At 41.5% G+C, this 25040-nt stretch overlaps 2 protein-coding genes across 2 annotated transcripts in view; one reads left to right on the top strand and one right to left on the bottom strand.

Annotated features, from left to right (window-relative positions):
* The window catches only part of LOC137616543 (transmembrane protein 69-like), a 99216-nt gene that overhangs the window by 63834 nt on the left and 10342 nt on the right, over window positions 1-25040 (top strand). Inside the window, exon 4 of the mRNA XM_068346387.1 lies at window positions 16436-16895. Within this exon, the coding sequence (XP_068202488.1) occupies window positions 16436-16895 (460 nt within the window). The remainder of the gene's footprint in view (window positions 1-16435; window positions 16896-25040) is intronic.
* Window positions 23446-25040, bottom strand: part of LOC137616542 (spectrin beta chain, non-erythrocytic 5-like) — a 276452-nt gene continuing 274857 nt past the window's right edge. Inside the window, 1 exon segment of the mRNA XM_068346386.1 lies at window positions 23446-24890. Within this exon segment, the coding sequence (XP_068202487.1) occupies window positions 24636-24890 (255 nt within the window). The 3' untranslated portion in view covers window positions 23446-24635.

The following is a 25040-nucleotide window of genomic DNA, read 5'->3' as shown; positions in this document are numbered from 1 at the left end:
AGAGTGGCGAAAAACAGAAGGGGAGCCGTTATCAACGTTACCCTTCCTCCCGTACTATTATGAGTATCCAAGATGGCGCTCATTCCTTGTAGCATTGGGCATGGTGCTACAGATATAGTAGTTTTGGGAGGGATCTTGCCTAAGCCTTTTCTATGGAAAAGGAGGGTGGGTCCATCAGGACAACATGGCCATCTCACCCAAAAATAGATTTTTTGCTTAGCTTCAAAATCCGTTTTTTGGGCTCAAGCCATGTCGTCCTGATGGAAGTTTACCAGAGAATTACTAGAAAGTACTGTATCTGTGGATTTTCATAGGTGCCTTAACCTTGGGACAATTTTTCTATGGTCATCCGGACCATTGAGACATATGACGTTACCGTTATACGTCATTACCACTAATCATGGACAATGTTAGGGTTTCCTGCCCCCTGCAGGGAAGAGTCATACGAGACAGTAGAAAAGGGGTCTCAAGGTTTGCATATATTGTAGGAACAAACATTGTGGAGGATTAATTTTATTTAATTTATTATTTTTGTTTGCCAAATCGCGAGAGAGAGAGAGAGAGAGAGAGAGAGAGAGAGAGAGAGAGAGAGAGAGAGAGAGAGAGATTTTATTTGTTTTAGTTTTGTCAAATCGCGAGAGAGAGAGAGAGCTTTTATTTATTTTAGTTTTTCCAAATTGAGAGAGAGAGAGAGAGAGAGAGAGTGAGTGGATATGTATGTGTGTTTGTGTGTGTGTGTGCGTGGTGCGCGCCGCCAAAAAAGTGGTAATTAGCGTAATGATTGTTTGTAGTGGGAAAGACTGTTGGTATAGTTGAGGTTGTTTGTTTACATTTTTTAGCTAGGTTAGGGCGGTAATGAATATCTTGGGTGAAAGGATTTTCTATTTGACTGTAGCAGGAGTCGGTTTTTTTTTTTTTATCGAACAGCCGGCTTGGAAGTTATTTTTTTTTGCATTGGAGCCGTAATTCCTCCTTTGGACTCCTTTGGAGTTTTTGTTTGTCCGTGGCCTGTTGGTAGCCTGCCGCACATTTATAGATAGATTGATGACGACTCTGTATGTTTATTCATGTAATGATTTGGATATAGACCGCTCTCGTAACTGTTGATGACCAAGCCTAGTATAAGTCCCGGAGGATGATGATGATGACAACGACACTGGTTTGGCCTGGACATGGAGATGATATTCTGAGAGTATAAAGTTGAGCCAGTGCGCAGTGAAATTAGCCGTAGGCTAATACTCTTTGCCAAGAAGTTGTGGCAGTGGGCTAGGAGTTACCCGTATGTGGACGACGGTGACCACACACAAACTTAGATATTGAATATTTTAGTGTTTTCGCTTATGTTGGTGTTAGATGTGTTAGATTATTTGTTTCTGGTTTATGGTATATGGTTGATGGTTTAGTGTTAAGTGATTTGTTTAGTGTTTAAGTATTTTTCGTTACTGTGTGTGGAGTAAGTGTTTTTCGGTACTGGGTGTGGACTGTGTTGTTGGGTTAGTAAAGGTTTGTGATTATTGGTGAGTTCTGTGTACCCACACACACCATTATATTATATATACAGTATATGTAAAATAGTCTGTTATTTTTTGTCTATTTTAGTGTTAAGTCTGTTTAATGATGTGTGATTTTTTTTTTGGTTGCGTTTAGTATAGTTTTAAGGTTATGTTTTGTTTTATTGTTCCCTTCGTGCAATAGTCCAGTCGACATAAAGTAAGGGGAAAGTTTGTGTTGTGGGATAATTTGTATAATTTGTAAGTCAGAGTGATATAGGTGTGGGGGTTTGTTTTTTGTTAACATCCCGCCACAACATAAGTATCAACTAGATATACAAAAGTCTCACGGTTTGTATATGTTGTCGGAACAATAAGTATCAACTATATCCGTTGTTTGTAAGTATACAATAATATGAGGTTTACTTAGGTAAATAAGCAAGAGAACTCTGGCTATTTTTATTGTGCTAATTGTGGGGCGAAATAAGACGCAATTACACTTTAATAGACATTTATTTACGATAAATTAATAAAAGTAGAATAACAATTGTAATATATATTACGGGAATTATACATACAACTTTAAACAGAAAAATTTTCTACCTGAAAGGGAAGAAATGATTAGTGCCACTATGAAATTTGAAAATTTGATAAAATTTTTCGATATAATTTTCTGTAAACGTTGTATATTATCAACACTGTGTACAAGTACACACGGCACAAGTGTTATCTATATAATTCTACACCTGAGATTTTGAACAGTCTTTAGTACCCACTGAAAAGGTATTGCACCTTTTCACCCTACTTGATAGTCCCAATCAAATCACTGTTCATCGCAGTACTAGACGACAGGTTTTAATACACTACCTGCCACCACCACATAATGCTTCAATTCATGCACTTGCTTCGCATAATGTTTGTAGAACACTCTGGATGACTTCCATCCAGTATTTGAGCGAAGACGCTCAAAATCCATATACTGAAAAAAGTTCAGTGATGAAGCAATTTTCCTTGGATCATGACCTGCGGGTGTACTGTCAGGATCCGCTCAGCGAATGAAGTAGGTGAGCTTCGCCCTCAGTTGTTTTAGGGATAAGTTTGATCCAGAAGTTTTTCTTTTAAAGAGCTGTCCTCCCCTGAAGTCTGAAGTTCTTCGAAGATAGACCTTTAGACATTCTACTGGACACAGAGAGACATCTTGCTTCAGAGGGCAGATTCTCCAGGGACCCCATCTCTTAGTGGGTAGCTCGTTTTTGGCGAGAAAGGTTGGATCAGGAAAAAGATTCGGTTCTCCCACTTTTGTGAACTGAATATGGCCCTCGTTCCTGGATAGGGCCACTATTTCACTAACTCTAGCCCCTGAAGCTATAGCGAACAGGAAAAGAACTTTTTGTGTTAGATCCTTAAGAGAACAATCTTCATTGTTCACGGTTGAAGCACAATGTAGGACCTTGTCTAAGGACCCTGAAATGGGCTTCGGAGGAGCTGCAGGCCTAAGTCTAGCACATGCCTTTGGGATCTTGTTAAGATTTCGTTCGTCAGGTCCACTTGGAAGGCGTATAGAAGAGGTCTAGTCAGGGCCGACTTACACGTAGTTATCGTGTTGGCTGTCAGACCTTGTTCATGAAGGTGGATAAAGAAGGACAGACAAAAGTCTATTGAGATTTCTTTCGGTCCTTTTGCTTTAACGAAAGCAACCCACTCTTTCCAAGATTATTCATATTGTCTTCTAGTTGACTTGGACTTGTATTCTTCTAAGAAGTCTATACTGCCTTTTGAGATCCCAAATCTTTTCTTAACTGCTAAGGCGAGAAAATCATGAGATGAAGGTTTTGGGTTCTCTGTGATGAAGCGAAGACAGTCGACTTCTGAACCCGTTGAGATAGTGCTGGGTTCGGTAGAGGGACCAGCCTCAGCTTCAGTTCCATTATCAGAGGGAACCAGTTGCTCTTGGCCCACTTGGGAGCCACTAGAGCTGCCGTTCCTCGGAAGGATCTCAGCCTGTTGAGGACCTTCAGCAGGAGATTGGTCGGAGGGAACAGGTAAATCCGGGTCCATTTGTTCCAATAGAGGGACATGGTGTCCGTCGCCTCTGCTAGAGGGTCCTCGTATGGGGCTACATATCGAGGTAGTTCTTGTTGTCGCTCGTCGCGAAGAGGTCGATCTGCAGTTCCGGGACTTGTTGCAAGATGAAGGAGAATGAGTCTACGTCTAGGGACCATTCTGACTCTATCGGCTTGAGCCTGGATAGAACGTCCACTGTCAGATTGTGGAACCCTTGAAGGTGAACTACTGATAAGTGCCATCTCTTCTTTTCCGCCAGGCAAAAGATGGCCAATATCAAATGGTTGCTATGGGGCGATCTCAAGCCTTGTCGGTTCAGACATCTCATTATCACTTCGCTGTCCAAGATCAGCCTGATGTGGGCTGATCTGCAAGGGGAGAGTTTTTTCAACGTCAAGAGGACTCCCATGGCCTCCAAAATGTTGATGTGAAAGGTCTTGAACAGAGAAGACCAAGTCCCTTGGACTTTCCTTTGATGGGAGTGACCTCCCCATCCTTCCGTCGAAGCATCCGTGTGGATGGTTACCGATGGTGGAGGTGTCTGAAGGGTACAGTTCTCATTAGGTTCTTGGCCTTCGACCATGGCTTGAGAAGTGATCGTAGTAAGGTCGGTATCGGTCTTTTTAGATCTCTTCAAGCGTTTGATACGTATCTTCTCCAGTACTCTTTCCTGTTGGCGTCTTGAGATCCCGTCGGATTTCAGTACAGTAGTCTCTTGACAGACCCCGCAATGTCTCTTCTCTCTTCCCTGGGGCAACAGAGAGGCGGTGTGACTTCAAGTTCCAATGGATTCCCAGCCATTTTTACTCCTGAGCTGGAGAGAGTCGAGACTTCTTGAAGTTGATCTCGAATCCCAGATGTTCCAGGAACTGGATCACTTTCTTGGATGCTTGCAGACAAGCCGTCCTGGATGCTGCCCACACCAGCCAGTCGTCCAGGTACGCTGCTACCTGAACACCTTCTAGGCGTAGTTGTTGAACGACTGCGTCTGCAAGTTTTCGTGAAGATCCTTGAGGCTATGTTTAGTCTGAAGGGCATGGCTCTGAAGACATACTTTTTCTTCTGTAGCTTGAATCCTAGGTAGGAGGAGAGGGGGCGGTTGACTGGGATATGCCAGTAAGCATCTGCCAGGTCTATTGAGACTGTGTACGCCCCTTTTGGTAACAGGGTCCTTATGTTCTGAAGGGTTAACATCCTGAACTTGCTGTTCTCAATGAACTTGTTGAGTGGCGACAAGTCCAGAATGACACTGAGTTTGTCTGAGTCCTTCTTGGGAACACAAAACAGCCTTCCTAGGAATTTGATGGACTTTGCTCTCCTTATTACCCGTTTACTCAAGAGTTCTAGGGTACATTCTTCCAATGAGGGGGTGGAGTGTTGGAAGAATTGAGGAAGTGATGGTGGAGGCTTGCTCCAGCTTCATCCAAGTCCATTCTTGATTAGGCTGTGGGCCCAAGGATCGAAGGTCCAACGATCCCGAAATTGTTGGAGCCTCCCTCCTACCTGAAACATCTCATTGCTTCGATTGTCCGGAGAATTTACCTCCCTGACCGCGACCTCCCTTACCTCGTGAGGGGTGTCTTGAGGAGTCGCGTCTGGAGCCTCTACCTTTGGGACGAAAGGTAGTGGTTTGTCTCTCGAACACGGGGTTGAATGCTGGTGACTGGGCAACCAGCTGTTGAGGCACCACTTGGAATGTGGTTTGTGGTTGAGCAACCACTTGGGGCACCGCGGTCATGGTGACTGTGGGATGTTGTTGGGCAGGCCGAGAGGGTAGTCTGGGTTTCTTGGTCTTCCTCCTAGGTTGGGGACCCGCATCCGAGGAACTCTTACGTTTAGATGAAATGCCCCACTTCTGGAGAAGGTTCCTATTCTCCGTGGCGGCTCTATCAACTACCTCCTTGACCACTTCATTTGGGAAGAGGTCTTTACCCCAGATATTGGAAGCTATCAGCTTCCTGGGTTCGTTTATCACTGTTGCTGCAGCAAACACGAACTCTCTACATGCTCTCCTAGCCTTCATAAAGGCGTACAGGTCCTTTACTAAGGTGGCCATGTGCATTTTGTCCATGACCATGTTCATGTCTGGGGTGCTCTTTTGGCCTGCACTCATCTCCATGCAGTTCTGTAGGGATAGGGATGCCGCAAGTCTCTCCTTCGTCTCTTGCTCCCTACGCAAGAGAAAGTCTGACAGTTTCGGGAGATTCTCACTGAACTGTCGTCCCGCGATATCTGCATCCAGCTTCCCTACTGAGAAGGTTAGGTGGATTTCTTTCCATTCCTTATCCTCCATGGGCAGGGCTAACGATAAAGGTCTACACTCCTCTAGTGTAGGGCTTGGTTTGTCTGCCTCCACTGCCTTGGCAACAGCTTTAAAAGCCTGTGACGTAAAGGGGAAGGCTATTGAAGCAGGAGCAAGAAAGGTAGGATGCTTCTTGCTCAAGGCGGACACTTTCGAGTTTGTGTAGCCCACCTTCTTCAGGCTACTCGACAAGAGAGCCTGTGCCTTGTCGTGGTTGAATACCATGACCTCCTTGGGTTCCGTCTCCTCTTTCGACGCTGACTCCTGCTTCAGTCGGATGAAGCAGTCTGGGTAAGCATTAAAGCTTGGCCAGAACTGGATGTCATTTAAGGGGACGGCTCCCATCTTCTCCGATATGCAGAGTTTGCCGTTGGTGATTGGCATAAACTCCGCATACCTCCAGGGATTGGTTTCGGAGCAGGATGGGAGGTCTGGGACTCTGGGTTGCTTGTATGCCCCCCGGGAGGTGGTGAGTCGAGCTTCACGGAGCTCTCTCTCGAGTCTCGCTTCCTTAGCTTCGCCTCCCTTGCGAATGCTCTCCATAAGGGCCGTAAGATGGGCCAGTGCCTGGCTCATGTCGCTTGATGGAGGGGTAAAAGAGGAAGATGTTTAGGGTAACGGCTCTGGTGCCGGCACAGACAGAAGGGACTCCAACTCGACATCATCTTCTTCTTCCGGAGGTAGAGTAGACTCCTCCTTGGGATCATCCTTCAATAGATCCTTTTCAGTGTCCGTGGACACTTCAGACATCCTTTCCTCCTGGTGGATGTCCATGCCTTGCAACGCCTCACTGACATCCGTCTCGATGGAAATCTGGAAGCAGGGAGGTCCGGGTTGTGCTTGGGGTACGACAGCTTCACTACCCGCTTTCAGGAACAGCAAGCCACGCATCCTTTCATTAGGCAGGTCCTTCTGGAACACTCGTACCCAATTGCGCAGCTTTTCTCGAGCTGCATCCCTCGACTCCGTTGACTTGGGGTCGTCGAAACCTTCGGTCACCAAGGTCTGGCAGATGTTGCAGTCTTGGGGGTCCCAGTACCGCAGGGTTTCGGTAGTGATGGTGCAGGGGGCATGAGACCTGCATGCTTTGTGACCACAGAAGTTCCTACTCCTGTGGTTGCAGAAGATCACATCGCACTTCATTTGGTCCTGTAAAGAAAGGAAAATTAAATGAGTATGCGGTGGTTTATCTCACATGATAAACAAATTATGCAAAATATTAATATTCTAACCATTATAGCTTAGGATAGTTAAGCTAGAAGGAATATAGGAAAGACACATACTTGTGTCTCCTGTCCAGCCAATTGCTGTGACCTCCCCCAAAATTAAAATTATAGAGTTTCCATATCAAGGCAAACTCAAAGAGAAGGGTTCTAACCTCTAGGTATAGAATAAGTGTATACTAACACTGACCCTTCTTAAGTTCTTTAATATTGTGGGGTAAGTTGTTAACTGATTAACCATCAGTGTATTGAAGGAAATTTTTTCTTTCAATTTAGGATTGGTCTCAACAATAGACTGTGCAAGGATACACAAGGTATGTTGGAAAATAACTACTGTATAATATATACTATAGTTTTCTGTCTGCAGTATATACTATACTGCAAATATACTGGCTACTGTATAATCATATACTGTAGTTCAGCCGGCATATTGTCAGCTAAGCTAGCACCTGATGGCACAGTCCAGCCGGCGACATTGGGTAGTACCTGGCGGCACCGGTCCAGCCGGCAGTGTTAGTACCTGGCGGCACTAGCTGACAGAGAGAGAGAAAGCATGGAGTGAAGGGCTGCCTTATTACAATGTATGTTTACAATAAATAAGGGTGTAAGTACTTAACCTTACTACCTTCCTCCAGGATGAGGGTTCAAATGGAAGGGGAGAATGCATCATTCAAGTTTCCATCCAGCCACAAGGTCCATTGCCGGTCACTGCCGGTTTCAGGGATGTGGATGGCAGTCCAAGGGAGGACTGAAGAACGCTCAACAGTAGAAGGGTCTCCCACCAGCAGCCGTCACAGCCAGCACAACCTTTCCCGGAGCCTCACGTCCATTAGGGAAAGGCTGAGTGACCATACAACTGCTTATGTAGGAGCCCGGTCGGCACCACAATCTACCCGGCAAGCAGTGAGATTGTAGAACGACGGCCACAGGATTGCAATAGCTAGGCCATCGCTAAAGGACAGAGAGGGGCAGGGAAAAGGATCCTGTATTAAGTGTAGAAGAAGGCGGCAGGATTGCCGCCACTTCTACAAGAGGGTGAAACTTTGTTTCAATGTTGGCGTCATCCTAGGCGGCAGAAGAATAACTATTCTTTAGCCTATGGTCTGCCGAAACAGGACTAGTCTTCTAGACTGCAGGGGATAAGGTGGCAGCATCATACTACCACTTTAAGTGCAGCCTAGGGAGGCTTAGCCTCCTATGTCGACAGCTCTAAGCCGACAGGGGAGTGACTACTCGCCCTACTGCTCGGCCGTTGGCAGAAAGACTGAGTACTCTGAGGTTCTGTCGAGAACCCAAGCCGGGATACTCGCCGGCAAGGGTGGGAGACAGAAAACACTAGCCTAGTCAAGCCGGAGTGAACTACTCTATGGCAAGACCAAGATAGAGTTGTCGCCTATGGCAGCACTCAGAGGGAAGGAGGGATTACCCTTAAATCTCCACAGGAGACAAGTATCGAGTTATATAACTAATTCTATGAGATATACTATCTCCTGTTGAATTGATAAAACGATACACGAGGGTAAATGGGGATAATTTATGAAAGTATACTAAAGCGCATAGGCTAGGTAGCCTAGCGCGGGGCGAGATCCCGGTTACCTAAATTGCCGAAACTCTAACGTATACGATCGACTTAAGGAAGAGGAAATTTGTATGCATAAATATATCTTTACTAATATAATTGTGCCTAGATAGCTTTCATAATTTATTAATGTTATTACAACCGGGAATGTCGTTCTGCTAACTAAATAACGCATGCATAACGAATGACAGCGCCCATGGCGCCTCCGGTGACCGGCCAAGCTCCATAACACAGTAAATTACACTAATTTCACTGTGAAGCAGGAGCTAAAAATTATACACTGTAAAGAATAAATACTCAACTTTCCAGAGGCAAAAGAAGCTGAAGATTGTATAATAATTCTTCTCAATAACAATCAAAATCGTTAGATCAACAGGGAAAACCACCGTGCGAAATCGCTACAGAAATAGGTATGAGCGCCATCTTGGATACTCGTAATAGTACGGGAGGAAGGGTAACCTTGACAACAGCTCCCCTTCTGTTTTTCGCCACTCTTCCCCCTCGAAACGAAAACGCTATTCGGGGTGAAGATTGCTATGTGTCGTATCAAGATATACAGTGATACCTCTGGATACGAAAGTTTCTGCTCACGAAAAATTCAGAATGCGAAAAGTGATTCGAAGATTTTTATGCCCCAGGATACGGATAAAATTTCAGGATACGAAAACCTTACGAGATCCCAACTCTTCGCCGAGAGTAATTTTAAAAAGCGCGCGCCGCCAGACTTAGAACTTGGGTAGATTCACTTACAGCCTCCCGCTCACCCATTGGTTATCTCCCTACTCAGATGCTAGCTGACGCCATAAGATCCTGCTTTCCTATTGGTCGGCAACTATCCCAGCTTGCCTACGCACGGGCGTTCATCTCTCTCTCTCTCTTTTCGTTCCGACCGCGGTATCGTTAACAGACATTGTGTGCTTTCGCTTGTTTGACTTAGTGTTAATATACAGTACATTCGTACGCCACGTGTTATCGTTAATAAACATTCGTTACTGTGCACTGTACTGTATTAGTGTTTACTATACATAGAATGTATATAACGTTACATAGTGTATTATATTACGTATTACTGTAGCCATGGGTCCCAAGAATGTTGCCGAAGGAAAGAAGAAGAAGACGATGCTCTCGATGGAGACGAAACTTGAAATCGTTAAAAAGTACGAGTCTGGCATGCGTTTAAGTGCGATCGCCAAGGAGTATGGCCGGAATCCATCTACGATAGGCACCATCCTGAAGCAGAAGGCGGCCATAAAAGCAGCGACACCTTCTAAGGGCGTCACTATTTTCTCCAACAAGAGAACCCACGTGCATGACGAGATGGAGAGGCTGCTTCTTGTGTGGATCAAGGACAAAGAGATCTTAGGAGACACCATCACTGAGACTTCAATTTGCCAGAAGGCCTCCGCCATTTTCGGTGATCTCGTGCGTGCTCAGGCCGAAGAAGGAGCAGGAGAAGGAACATCCCAGCAGGAACCCCCAGAGTTCAAGGCTTCTCGTGGGTGGTTCGAGAAGTTCAAGAAAAGGACTGGCATCCATTCAGTGGTACGGCATGGGGAGGCAGCCAGCTCGGACACGAAGGCCGCCGAAGCCTTTGTTAAAACGTTCGACGAGTTGACTCTGCAGGAAGGCTACAGTTCGCAGCAAGTTTTCAATTGCGACGAAACTGGGCTTTTCTGGAAGAAAATGCCTCGTCGGACGTTCACCACGGCAGAGGAGAAGAGGCTACCCGGACATAAGCCTATGAAGGACAGGCTTACCCTTGCTTTTTGTGCAAACGCCAGTGGGGACTGCAAGATAAAGCCCCTGCTGGTGTACCATTCAGAAAATCCCCGAGCCTTCAAAGCCCACAAAGTCATCGAGGAGAACCTTCCCGTGATGTGGAAGGCGAATGCAAAAGCCTGGGTAACGAGGCAACTGTTCATTGATTGGGTGAATGTCTGCTTCGGTCCGACTGTCCGAAAATATTTGGAAGAAAAGCGCCTCCCTATGAAATGTCTGCTGGTGTTGGACAATGCTCCAGCTCACCCTCCTGGCCTCGAGGAATATCTTCTGGCCGAGTATTCCTTCATAAAGGTCCTGTATCTACCGCCTAACACCACCCCTCTCCTCCAGCCCATGGACCAGCAAGTTATTTCTAATTTTAAAAAATTGTACACGAAGCATCTCTTCAAGAGATGTTTCCAAGTCACGGAGAGTACAAACCTCACTCTGCGTGAATTTTGGAAAGATCACTTTAACATCGTGATATGCCTCAAACTCATCGATCTCGCTTGGCAGGAAGTTTCGAGGCGTACCCTAAACTCATCTTGGAGGAAGCTGTGGCCTGATGCTGTCTCTGCACGAGACTTCGAGGGGTTCGGGAAGCCTGGAGGCGAAGCCGAGATCGTTGACGATCCTGAACCAATTCAGCAGTCGGAGGTGGCTGACATCGTACATCTTGGTACGTCCATGGGGCTGGAAGTTAGCGCGGAGGATATAGATGAACTTATCGAGGAGCACCACGAGGAGTTGACGACGGACGACCTGAAGGAGTTGGAGACGATGCAAGTGAGTGATGTTCAAGAGCAGTTCTCTAGCGGTGATGAGGAGGATGTTGCACCTTTGAAAACGGCAGACATCAAGGAAATTCTTGCATGTTTCCATAAAATGGCAGACTACGTCGAAGAGGAACATCCAGAAAAAGTTTATACCAGCCGTGCGCTTCAACACTGCAATGACGTTTGCCTAACGCATTTTAGAAATGTGTTGAAAAGTAGGCAGAAACAAGCTTCAATGGATAGTTTCTTATTAAAGAGGCCAGCGGTATTAGTAGGCCAAGACGAAGGTGAAAGTGAAGAAAAGAAACAGAAAAGAGGAAGGGATGAAGAATTAGAAGGTGAAAGTAAAGAAAAGAAACAGAAAAAAGAAAGTGATGAAGAAGTAGAAGGTGAAAGTAAAGAAAAGAAACAGAAAAAAGAAAGTGATGAAGAAGTAGAAGAGATTTAGAAAATATGAAAAACGTAAAGTTATAAAAAAGCAAAAAAAAAAAAAATTCAATTTTAAGTTTTATGTTACCGTTAAGTGTTAAAGTAATTTTTTCTTTCATTTTATAGTTTTCCATACGTAATGTTAAGTGTTAATTATTTCTGCCATTTTTTTATTTCGTAAAGTTTAAGTGTTAATGTGTTAAGTGTGTAAATTACTGTACGTAGTCTGTCACTTGTTACGTTTTCTGCCTTATGCCATCCTCCTCTGCCGCGACTTCGCTATCGGACATCGTCTCAATCAAAAGGTAAGTTTCAACTTTTTTGTTACACTAATTAACTGTAACCTTTTTTTCAGAGTGTACAGGTATCAATCCTTAATTTAGGTGTACGTACAGGTAACAATACACCTTCACTGATCTAAATGCTTTACGTACATACAGTACCGTAACTTTTATACAGTACCGTAACTTTTATACAGTAGTAAAGAAAACGGACCGTTTTCTTTGGGCTTGGGGGGGATAACTTGGCTATAACTACATTATTGAATAATCTCATAGTGGTTTCTGGAATGGATTAGGCTGTTTTTAATGGTTGTGTTAATTATTGAATGATAGAAATGGCTGCATTGCATGTTTATTACTACAGTTTAGCGTGTTTATGAAAGAAAAGGTGACTTTTTGTAAGGCTTGGAACGGATTAGGCTATTTACATGTAAAACGCGACTCGGGATACAAAAATATCAGGATACGAAACCGCATCCTGAACGGATTACTTTCGTATCCTGAGGCATCACTGTACCCCTGATATTATGCGATATCCTTAAGAAAAATTTTAAGGATATTTGCGCTAGGAGTTAGAACTCTAGAGACCTAAAGGTCAATTCTCTAGGAATATCATTGTAGCCAAATATCCCTTAGAAAGGTACCAATAGGAACCTTCCATCAGGACGACATAGCTTGAGCCCCAAAAATATATTTATTCCTTAACATTAATCATTGACAAAACATATATCTGAGGGAGAAATTTAGGTTAGTAAATAAGTTTCAATTCACATTACTTTGTAATTATTTGAAAACTATTACTGTATGGCATTTGGACAAAAACACTTCAGACCAATCAGCTACAGTAACCCCTTGAGGTACGAGTTTAATCCGTTCCGGGACTGAGCTCGTATTTCAATTTCCTCGTATCTCAGATGACTTTTTCCCATATAAGATAACTGAAAACAAATTAATCCGTTCTCATCTTCTAAAAAATACCATAAAAACAGTATATTACAGAGGAAAAACACGTTTATAATTGTTTTAATCAACATCTTACCCTGACAAAATAACAAAGGCTATAAACTGGTTATGAAATGTAACATTATGGAGTTCTTACCTTCGAGGAAGACGGTAGCAGCTAATGGCGGTGTGTGCGGAGGAGGGAGAGAGGATGGGGAGGAGAGACTTGACGGCAACACGTTCGGTGCGCAACACTTTTGTAACACTACGTAACATAACCTTAACTTTAAATTCAACTTAAAAATGAAATTCAACTTTAAATTTAACTTAAATGAAATTAGCTTACTGTACACATACTTAAAAATAAAATGTTAATCTTATGTTACACTAAACTTAATTCTACATTTTGCTTTCATTTTCATTTTTTTTTTTTTTTACTTTTCTTCCAGCTTGGCTCTTTTTGCCTCTCTTTCACCTACACTGTTTGACGGCCTTTTTAAAAGGAACCTATCTAGGGATGTTTGTTTTTGTCTCCCCTTCTATATGTTGCGAAAATGACGCACGCAAGTTTCGTCACACAAGGCTAACGCACGACCACTCGCCAACTTGTCCGGGTGCCTCTTTTTCCATAAAATTAGAAAACTCCTGCCACTTCGTTAACATGTCTTTGATTTCTGCCGTAGAAAGGCGGCCCTCGTCTTCCACCTCCTCCTCGCTACTGAGCTCCTGCAACACCTCGGAATGTGTCTTCTCCTGGAGCTCAATCAGTTCCTGTGTCGTGAGCTCTTCCTAATGCTCCTTGACAAGGTCGTGCACGTCTTCCTCGTCTACCTCCTGCCCCATGGACTTTCCAAGAGACACTATTTCATTCATCACAACAGGTTTGGGGTCATCAGGGTCTGTTGTATCGAACCCTTCAAAGTCCCTCTCAGCGACAGAAGCTGGCCACAAATTTTTCTACGCTGAATTAAGATTTCGTCTTGTGATACCATGCCATACATCGTCTATAATTTTCAAACAATGGACGATGTTGAAATTTTCTTTCCAAAATTCCCGAAGGGTGAGATTGGTGTTGTCTGTGATATCAAAGCATTTCTTGAACAAATGCTTCGTGTACAGTTTTATAAAGTTGGAGATAAATTGTTGGTCCATGGGCTGGAGAAGTGGCGTCGTGTTGGGCGGGAGATAGAGGACCTTGATGGACCGGAATTCATCAAGAATGTCCTCTTCGAGACCAGGAGGGTGACCAGGGGCATTGTCGAGGACCAAGAGACATTTCAGTGGCAGGTTTTTCTCAGCCAAATATTTTTTAACTGCCGGACCAAAGCACAGATTAACCCATTCTGTGAAGAAATTCCGGGTAACCCAAGCCTTAGCATTAGCGCACCAAATCACTTGTAGTTTCTCTTTCAAGATCCTTTGGCTCTTGAAAGCACGTGGGTTTTCCGAGTGGTACACCAGCAATGGCTTGACCTCACCGCTGGCATTGGCACACAAGGCTAGAGTTAACCGGTCCTTCATGGGTTTATGGCCCGGTAGTCTCTTCTCCTCTGCCATGAAGAAAGTCCTCCTGGGCATCTTCTTCCAGAAAAGGCCAGTTTCATCGCAGTTGAAGACTTGTTTGGGTATGAAGCCTTGTTGGGCAATATCCGAGGTAAAGGTTGTGATGAAGTCCGCCGCGGCTTTCATGTCGGAACTTGCTGCTTCCCCATGCCTCACACCGAGTGTATCCCAGTCCTTTTCTTAAAATTATCCAGTCAGCCACGATTGGGTTTGAAGGTTTCCGCTGGCGTCTAAGTCTCCCCTTTTTCGGCTGCTTGCTTCCCTTTCAAATCCTCATAGATTCGACTGGCCTTCTCGCATATGATAGTTTTGGTCACGTTATCTCCCGCCAACTGTTTCTCCTTTATCCAAATAAAAGAAAGCCTCTCCATCGCGTCTTGAATATCACTACGGAGCTTGGAAAGGATGGTTACTCCTTTGGAAGGCTTGGTGTTCTTTATAGCCTCCTCCTGCTTGAGGATGGTATATATAGTTGACGTACTCCTCTCGTAATGGCGAGCCAGCTCAGTCACTCTAACGCCACTCATGTTTTGCAATTATTTCATGCTTCATCTCCATTGTTATCATACGCTTTTTCTTCTCACTACCCTTGTTTGCACTCGCTTGCTTTGGACCCATTGCTTATTCACTTAATTCTGCACTGATTCACACAAAAAACATGTATAAAAAGCAAACAATACGACCAATGCTCGGAGATAGCTTTACGCGACGGAGATCCGACGGGAAAGACCGAGTGATGCTGTCCTTGTGATCAGCCTCTCGCACACGTGGCCACCTGGCGGCCTCATAGGGAACTACTGTACCTCGTATCTCAATATTCTCGTATGTTGGGTCGCTCGTATCTCAAGGTATTACTGTATTAGGAAACTTTTCTGAGCTAAAAGGGCACCCCTGCGAGTCGGTAAAAATCTGCCTCATTAAAAAAAAAATTGACCATAATATCAATAACACACAGCTTGCAGAAGCCGCTAGTTGTGTGTTGCTCGATGTATTTAGCAAGATGTAAGGATTCATACCAGTTAGGATCTAATATTGTAAGGAGAAAACTCCTGGTCAATGCCAAAAGCCAGTTGGTACGGACCTCCACCCTCCTAAGAGGTAAGTTATCCCTATAAATAGTGAGGGTTTGTATAGAGTGGCGGAACAAATGACAAATTTGGAAGTCATTTGTATTTTTTCTAACGATACAAACCTGGAGCTATTTATACAGATTGGCCCGCCAGCACCTTTTCCCCGAGAAATTCCTGCTTGCATGCAAAGTGGGTGCTCAGCCCAGGTGTGTGAGTGAACAGGGTACCCGACTACCCCCACCCCTCCCACTAACTAGCAGTTGGAGTGGTTATCTCTCGCTATAAGTCTTATGGCTCGTCTTTCAGCTACGCCAAAAGTAATACTGGATCCCTATAAATAGCTCTAGGTTTGTATTGTTAGAAAAAATACAAATTGCTTCCAAATTTGTCATATTTATGTATATTCAATTGCACTTACAGTATTTTGAAAAATGGCTGCCATTTTGAATTTATAGGTGCCTAATGAGTTTTATCAAAAAACAATCCTCGAGAAATGAAAGTTTGTTACAGTTATCTGCTCCTCTACAAAGTGTTTTTTATAAATGTTTTGCTGAGAATTTTATTGTATTTTTTGTTTTTTTGCTGAAGCTTTTCATTAAAAAATGAATAGCATACAATTCCTGGGAAGTTTAATTGAAATAGATATTTTTTCAATACAATCCATTAATCTTAGTGTAAGTTACATGCTCACTTTTATTCACTCTGGATTAGTTTCTTGACTTGCCATTGCAAACAAAACAAGTTTTTGCAATGAGGATTTTATTGTAGATAAGGTAGACAACATTTGATTTTGTGGGTTGGATTTAAAAAGGTTTTGCATCATTTCAATGCTACTTTAGGATTTTACTATGTTAAGTAAATAGAATATAGTTTAGATTTTCTCTGTTTACCAACCACTAATGAAATGTATAAGTTTTTCTTGTTTGATGTTTAATGGTTCAACCTTTCATTCCAGGTCCGCCATTCCCCCACCCCTGCTTTACTTTTGGGCTTCTCTGGCCTGATTCCATTTGTTGCAGCTCCACTGTATATGATGAACTGTGGAACGTTTATGCCAGATGTTGCGCAAGCCCAGTTGTATTATGGAGCATCCATCCTCTCATTTCTTGGTGGTGTCCGATGGGGTTTGACACTCCCTGACGGTGCAACTCAGCCCCCAAATTGGCCAAATTTGCTATATGGTGTATCTCCATCCCTCATTGCATGGCTAGGATTATTGGCCCCACAGCCAGTAGGTGTATTGGCTGTTATAGGTGGGCTTGGTGTAGCTGGATATATGGATATTGCTATGTGGGGATATCCGGGCTGGTATAAAGGAATGAGATTTTGTCTTACATTCGTAGCAGTCTTATCTCTTTGGACAAGTTTTATGCTGCAGTATGTAGTAGGTGCAGCCAAAAATGAAGTTAATGAGGGTAAGTAATTATAAGATATTGAATTTTTGTAAATACTTTAAAGATGGTTAAAATTAATGTTTGGGAAATATTAATGCGCATGTTATGATCAAGTGATTTCACAGTTTTGCTCTTGATTGGTCAGTACAATTTGGGAGACTTTTAGATTCTAGTAAAACAAGTGACCATTTATCAGATATGAACACCCAGAAGGGTTGAGTTAAGTTTGGGGGGATAAATGAGAAAATAAGCTGTTTTGACCTTTTGTTTTTGAGAACATTGATTGTATTGATAGATTGAAGTTTAATAAAGAATAGAAAATTATAATTCTCTCAAGTTTTTATAGATAAATGGTAAAAAGGTTTTGATATAGTTTAAATGCTATTATTTATTTGGAGATGACCTTGAGTTATCAACTACAGTAGTATTTTATTGATCCACAAATAGCTATGACTGTTTACACTTTCTTTTTTTTTTTGCCATATAAAATTTTTATTATAAAAAGATAGGCTGAGGGGGTTACCTGCAGGATTTGTAAACAGTTTTTTCAGTACTATAAAATGATTAGAGTCCCTGCAAAATGGCTAACAACAAATAAATCAAATACTGTATACCTTGACCAAGTGAAGAATTTATAATTTTTGTAAGTTTGACTATACATGTGCAAAAGTTATTTAGCCGTTGGACCAGGGTGTTTTTCAGAATACTTTGTGTCAAACTCAAAATACTGTGGACATCTTATCCTCTGAGGGAGGAAACTAATCGGCTTATTCCCAAAAGCAGATTAAGCTCTTTAAATGCCAGAAGCTAACCATTGTATTGTACCTTTTTAAGAAAGAGACCATAACCTCAAGCATCAGAGTTGATGATGAACGATTTCGTATTAACAATGATAAACTAAAAAAGAAACAATTGTATCATGTTACTTATGTGTGCCTTATATTTTTATAAAATAATAATTGCTATGGAAGTATAGTTTGGAATAAGGCTACTACTGTGAGAAAGTTTTATATATTCTTATTACTTATTTGATTTTGTCTATGTAATTTCTCTTAGCCGGCTGATTCTTTTGATACGCATGACTTCTTGACTTTTTCCATGAGGGTTATCAGCTGAAGATTGAATGACCGAGTGTGCATTGACAGCAAGTGTGTGTACGATATGGACATATTCCATGGATTGGCTGTGGTCGATACCTATAGCATCAAGGAGTTTATTGAAATATGTACTTAGGTTTCAAAAAATATTATTTCATCTATCATTAGTTAAAAAACATGTTTCATATCTGAAAAAGTAGATAAGGCATATTTTTTGTCCGGGGCTACTAGATCTGATTGTAAGTGCTGTATGGGATTTAACCACCTCACTGCGGAATGACCATATTTGGTCGCTCAGGCAATTGTGCCCATACTTTGGTATGACCATATATGGTTTCTCGTTAATTAAATCATTACCAATGGTGGAAAATGAAATACAACCATGTCAGGACCTTAATATTCTTTTACCAAAGGTTTTGCATTATATCAAGATAAAAGTCCTCCCAGATGTTTAGTAAAATATGAGAAAAGGAATATTCATGGTACAATAATATCAGTGATACGTCCGTAGAAATATTCTTTTTTACCCCGTTGCCCATCAAGAGAATTATATGTTACATGTACATATATAATATTGTTTACATGTAACATTTGCTAAAAATTGGAAAAGCCTATTGAGGATGAGAAGAGCTTAAATTCTATAAAGAAAAATTTAAAAAAATGTGATAAATGTATTAAAAGATGCTACATTTACAGTAATACCAACATCTATACAGCAGTATTTATTTTATCCATTAATACACAGAATGACATAAATATATGCAAATAATACATACATAGGAAGGACTAAATAGAATAGGAAATGAAAATAAGTAAACCATTGTAGGCTGCTTATAAGAGCCCAACCTTTAATCGCAACCCCCAAGGTCTTAAAAGCAAAACTAACCTCACTCCCCCCAGTGTTTAATCCAGCTTGACTTCAGATGTGCTTGTTTTAAGTGTTGTAAAGGAAAATGATTGAAAGAAGAGGAATCCTCCACTAAGTATTCTGAAAAACACCCTGGTCCGACAGCCAAATAACTTTTACACGAGTATAGTTGGCAGTTACTATACATTATAACAATTAGAAATGAAGTTTTCCTTTTTGAGGTCTTAATTGGTTCCTGTGCATATACAAACCTTTTGTTCTTTAATATAGTGATATGGCTTTAGCAGTGCTAAAAAGGTCATAATTTTTATCAAGATAGTTTTTTAATGACAGATAGTGTGAAGGGGAAACCGTTCACATACTTGTCATAGAAAAGCCATTTTTTTCTTGGATGCAACAATTATGAATATGACTTAATGTTGTTGTTCTTTCAATGTGGATCTTTACTTGCTTTCATTTGAATCAAGTACTGCTTAGTTTTGGGTTTTTATGAGTGCTTGTGCTTGTGACAGTGGGAACTCACTTAAAGGTAGCCTGTGGTAAAGTGGATTTTGCTATAATGAGGAAGAAAAACTTTGAATCACCTTGTGCTGTGTACCTTTCATGAGGGGGTGACTAAGCAGTACTAACTCCCTTAGAAGTATTTCCACTCTTACAATCAGACAAAGAACTCGGAGCTTAACTTGTCTTGCTTTGTGGTTGTATCTCCTTGGATGACTTATTGAACTTTGATTGCTTGGCAAGGAGTAAGAGAAAGTTCATTCTCTTCCTCTGCCAACCTCTTCTCTGATTTTTTTCTTGAAAAGATGAAGTCGTGGGAAACCTTTCCCTAAAAGTTCCTTGGGAATTATGGTAATTGCACCCCTCCTTCAGGAGGGAGTGACGGCACTCGCATGTTAAGTGGTACCTTCGGGGTTAATCAAGCAAAATGTAAGTCACTGTTACAATTATCGCAGTTGCATTGTGTGTGGGTGCCCTCCTACTTTGACAAAGCACCGCACTGTACGATTGTTCCTTACACTTGTGTACCACTTATCACTATGGATGCAGCCAACTGGTACCTTTAGGGTCTGTTAGTGAAGCTTGAGCCTGTGTGACTGTGGCAAGGACTGCAATCTCATTAATTGCAGTTGAACAGTCGTATATAAACACATCTCCAGCAACATACGATGGGTGGATAGATATTGTTCATACTACCTTCTCATGTTATAAAGGAGCATAGCTGACACAGAGCTCACGCACCAACTAGTACTGTACTTTTGGGGTCTTTTCTTTTTCAAGGTACTTCGTTCTCTCCGAAAGATTAGATACCAACACTGTTCTAGTCCTGTGTGCCATATACTGAGCCAAGTTGCCCCAGCAATCTTCCGCGCCAATTCACAAGAGGGAGGGTACATGGTAATGTTCTTGCTGTTTAGGTGCCATGGATTGAGACCATTAATGGCCTCTTTTATTGTCTGCCTCTCTAATATACATTCCTGGATCAGTTTTGGATTTTAAGCTTTCATATTTTAAGGAAAGACGGCAATTCCCAGAACAGGTTGATGAGGACATCGTGGAGCTACTGTCAAATGACTGATGGTCTAAGATACTTGATCTGTGGATCAGATTGGAGTTGGACTCCTCTACCATTTCGGAGTAACATTGAGGCTGAGGTGGAAGGGAATGCCTTGTATCCGAACTCCTTCACGTTTTATGTAGCATTTCTTGCCTCTCAGGCTCAATGGCTCAATCCAGGAAGGAATGTCTCCTGGTATCAATAGGGAATGCCTAGCTTTGAACATTAGCACTCCATCTTCCATCTGAATCCATGCCTAATTCAATTTCTAGACATACAACAGAGATAGAACTATCCTGCGGTGTAGTATTGTTAGTCTTCATGAACCTTCTACGGTCAGTTCTTCACAAATCATTGCAGAGACAGAGCCCTTTCCCATATTGCTCTCGACTGAGTTTATGCTATTCAAATTGTGCAATAGGAACCTGTTCCATATTCATCCTTCAGAGTAATATGTTATGCTTTTTGTGACGAGGCATTTGTAGTGTATGCAGGCCTTCACCAGGGCACCAGCCACCTGTTGAGATACTACCACTAGGGAGTCCTTGGGTCCTTTTTGACTGGTCAGACAATGCTACATTGGATCCCTCTCTCTCTACCTGGGCACGCTGTTCTATCTTATTTCTCTTTGTCTGTTTTATAGCTTATATATGAACAATCTAATTTAGTGTTGTTACTATTCTTGAAATATTTTTTGACTGTTTATTACTTCTCTTGTAGTTTGTTTATTTCCTTGTTTCCTTTCCTCAATGGACTATTTTTCCTTGTTGGATCCCTTTGGCTTATAGCACTTTGCTTTTCCAACTAGGGTTATAGCTTAAACGTAATAATAATAAAATTGATAAAAAGTGCTCTTTTGTTCTTGGGAGTCTTTCCAGGATGAGGTCGAGACTAGTGTAATAATTATTACAATCTACGGATCGTCTCATCTCACGGCCAAGCAAAGGACAAAGTACTGTACTTGGAAATGTTTTCAACTGAGAATTTTTCCTTGTATTTGTATAGTACAAGTAAACTCAAGAAGTAGCACAACAGTTCCTGATAAGCAGGAGCTGCTGAATGGTAGCAAGGAAGAACAGCATTCTAGGGTAGAAGATGTGGGTTCGCCTTCTCTTCTCCCAACGCCTCCTTTTCTCTTTGAAAATTTCTTATAAGAAGAAAGAACCTGTATTTGTGGTGCAGGAGTCCTTTGAAAAAAAGTCAAGGAACCTTTAGTTTGCCCTCTTCTCCTTCCTGAGGGAATGATAGATCTCAACTGTTGACTATTACCTAAGAATTTGGACTGGTGGTTCCATAGGCCAAGTGATGGTGAGCATTGCTCCTAACCTTATCATTCCTGATATGACATAGTAGGAACATCCTTGCCATTAAAAGAGCCGTTCTCTTTCCTCAAGAGTAAGGGAACTCTCCCTCTGACCAATTCATTTGGGTTCTGTCAAGTGGACAGAGTGATAGCTACCGGTGTGGCACCAGTTGCAGATGAACAGTTGACATACATTAATCATCAACAACATAGGCAATGTAGGGCATAGTATGCACTGCCCTTGAAGCAACCCTTCTCCTTAGGGATGAAGAGACAAGGTTGCCTGGTGCCCTTTTCTCTGTGACTGAGTCAGTTGGGCCATGATCCCATTATGGAAGAGACTTGACATTTGCACAGACAGCATGTAATGGTCCCTCAATGGATCTAGTACCTGCACTGTCCAGTTACGGTGGAATATATTTATCCACCTCCCAGGTTCATTTCGTGGGATGGCCTAAAGTAGAGTGGAGCAAGAGTAGGAGAGTTTAGGCTAATCATCATGTCAAACTTTGTTAGGATGAGGGTTTTGTTGCGACAGACCCAGTACCATTCAATCTTGAATGCCATTTTGGGACGCTCTTGATCCTATCTATGTATAAGTTGATACAAAGATGTTTGGTGTCACATGAGGGCCCTGCATTGGTACGTAGGAGGATCTGACATCTTGAGCCTTGTTATTAGGCCCAGCAGAAGCAAGAAGGGAGTGTCCAGATACTGTTCTGTCAGACTGTGAGGCTGCTTGCTTGCAGATATGACTTAATTCAGTGTGTATTAGTCCCATCTCAAGGAAGAACATGCAAACCTATTTGGTTGTTAGGCTTCCAGTCTACCTGTTGGTGTTTAGGTTTCGGCCCACTTTCACACCTCTGTACCTTATGGAAGATTTCCCTAGATCCTTGGGTTCTGAGGTGGCTGTTCAGTTATGTAACACTCCTACCTTCCTACATGACTAGCATGCATCTTTTCTAAGGTAAACCATTCAGCATAAGTCTTGAGGATTCGTAGAAAGACCGACTCTGCTACCTCTTTTTTGTCCCCCTACCAAAGGTATATAGCACCCGCAAGCATTAAAAGCTGGTCATATATCTGATGCTGGAGAATTTTGTGACATCACTCTTCTTACAGACAATGTCTGTCAAGAAGAAACTTATCCATTATCCTAGCAAGGGGGAGTACAGGTTTTTTAGTTACCAAACATTTCTCTTGATGTGCCTGGCATTGCCAACATACCTCCGTTAGGAATGTGTCAGGAAGATAGGTTTTTCGAGTCCTAGTACTTACAGAATTGGCCAAGGACTAAACAGCTTCTGCATTCCTATGATTAGCTTTTACTAGGTTGTTGGAGTCACCTTCATCACTCCCGTATAGGACCTGGCAGTTATATACTTAGGAACAAATAACACCTACGGGTAGGTAAACTTGTAGGTACAAATAAATTTTTAAAGAGGACTATGTATATTTCCCAGCTGTACAAACCTCTTCCATTAAATTATATTTCCCAAATTAACCAACCCTCTCAATCCTATGCACAAGGTCAAAAGTGGCTATTCTGTAACAAGCCATCTGTCAATAATCAATTTACCTGTACCTTGAAAATTCAATCGCTGCTCCAGTGACATTTTAAAGAAATCCTTATTTTAAGGGACTCGGGTTTTTATAGATACAAAAAATACGAATGTATTTTAATATTTGTTCTTTTCCAAAATACCTTGCAAGTATCAGAAAAGGTTGAATAAAAATTACAATTAAATTAAAAATTTATTAGCAATATTACACATAGCAACACAGTACCATTTCCTCTCTTCATCCATTCAGAACTTGCATCACAAAATAATTTGATTTGAACAATATTTATATTATTATATACATAAAGAGACAGAGCATCAAGTGTGAAAAGTGAAAAATAAGTCAGATATAAAAGTATGACTGATATACTCAGTAATAGGTGTAATGGAAAAGAATGACAAGATTTGCTTGCAGAACCAACATTAAAGCAGGCACTGATAAGACACTAATTTTCTTGTCATAAAAGCTTAGGTTTAGGACTGAACTAATCCCCAAAGTACTTGTATTACATATTATCTATCATACATTTTGGGCTGTTTCTTCATTTTCAAGTAATCTTTAACCAATTCACACATTTGCATGTGTATATTGTCTTAAATATTAAAATAAGCTCCTTTATTATGAATGCAGATGGTAATGAAAACTTTGGCAATTGTTTCATTGTGCTAATTTAGTTATAGATTTTTCCTGAATGACAACCTTCGCAGCTCATTGAAGGTTATGCAGTAAAACAAATGAATTTTAAGCTTATGCAGACAATACACAGTCATGTGTTTTGATATTTTAAGTTGGTTTTATAAAATTCAATATAGCAATGTAATTCCAGTAGCTTTCATTACAGTGAGAAGCATGATATAGCTAGCCTTTATAACTTCTAAATTACATTTCAATACAAAAATGTCACTTCTAATTTACAGTAATCTCTCTAGGAGATCAGGTTGGAAATACAAAAGCTATTGCCATTAGTCTAACAAAGAAAAAGAATAAAAATGAGTGAATTCTTATGATCATGATAATGTGATAAAACAACATTTAATATGTAACTACAAAGCCTTCCTGTACAACCTGCCTTCTTAGGAACATTGGAAGACAAGTATATTATCATGGGAAACAAAACTCCTTTTAGTGGCATAAGCTGAGCCATTCAGGTACATCTTCAATGATGCATAATAGCCAGGTTGTTGTGGATAAAAGAAAATAGATATATATATATATGTATATATGAACACTGAAATTTATACAGTACAGTATTTCTAAGTGGCACAAAAACACATTTTATATTAAAGTTTCCTTTACAAAAAATATTTATATTTATATATATATATTTATAAATCTATATATATATTATTTATATTTGGTGAGAAATAAACTATACTTGGGCACCTTTTTTCCGCCCAAAGAACTTGAAAACAGAACCTTTCTTTTCTTTCTCCTTTTTGTTAGCAGAAACTGGAACGTCTCCCTCAGAGGAGCTTTCACTTAGACCCTGACGATCTATAGTAGCGGAGTAGCGGTGGGAAGGTGTGGGTCCACTGCCAGAGTTTAGGATGACAGCACTACCAGAGGGAGGGAGGCTACTACCCTGGGGCAGGGACATGGTGCGGGAAGAATACTCTGAATATGGCTGTGGGAAGCAAGATTCTACTGTTAGCTTGTTACTAAAATACTCGCATACATGTGACAATAGAAGTTCATGGAACAAATAAAAATTATTTAGGCAAAGCACAAGGTGAATATGTCCATAACTTTAAAGCTTCAACAACAAATATGGATT

This window comes from Palaemon carinicauda, chromosome 22, assembly GCF_036898095.1.
Source record: "Palaemon carinicauda isolate YSFRI2023 chromosome 22, ASM3689809v2, whole genome shotgun sequence".
NCBI lineage: Eukaryota > Metazoa > Arthropoda > Malacostraca > Decapoda > Palaemonidae > Palaemon > Palaemon carinicauda.
This window is presented reverse-complemented; position numbering and strand designations above follow the sequence as displayed.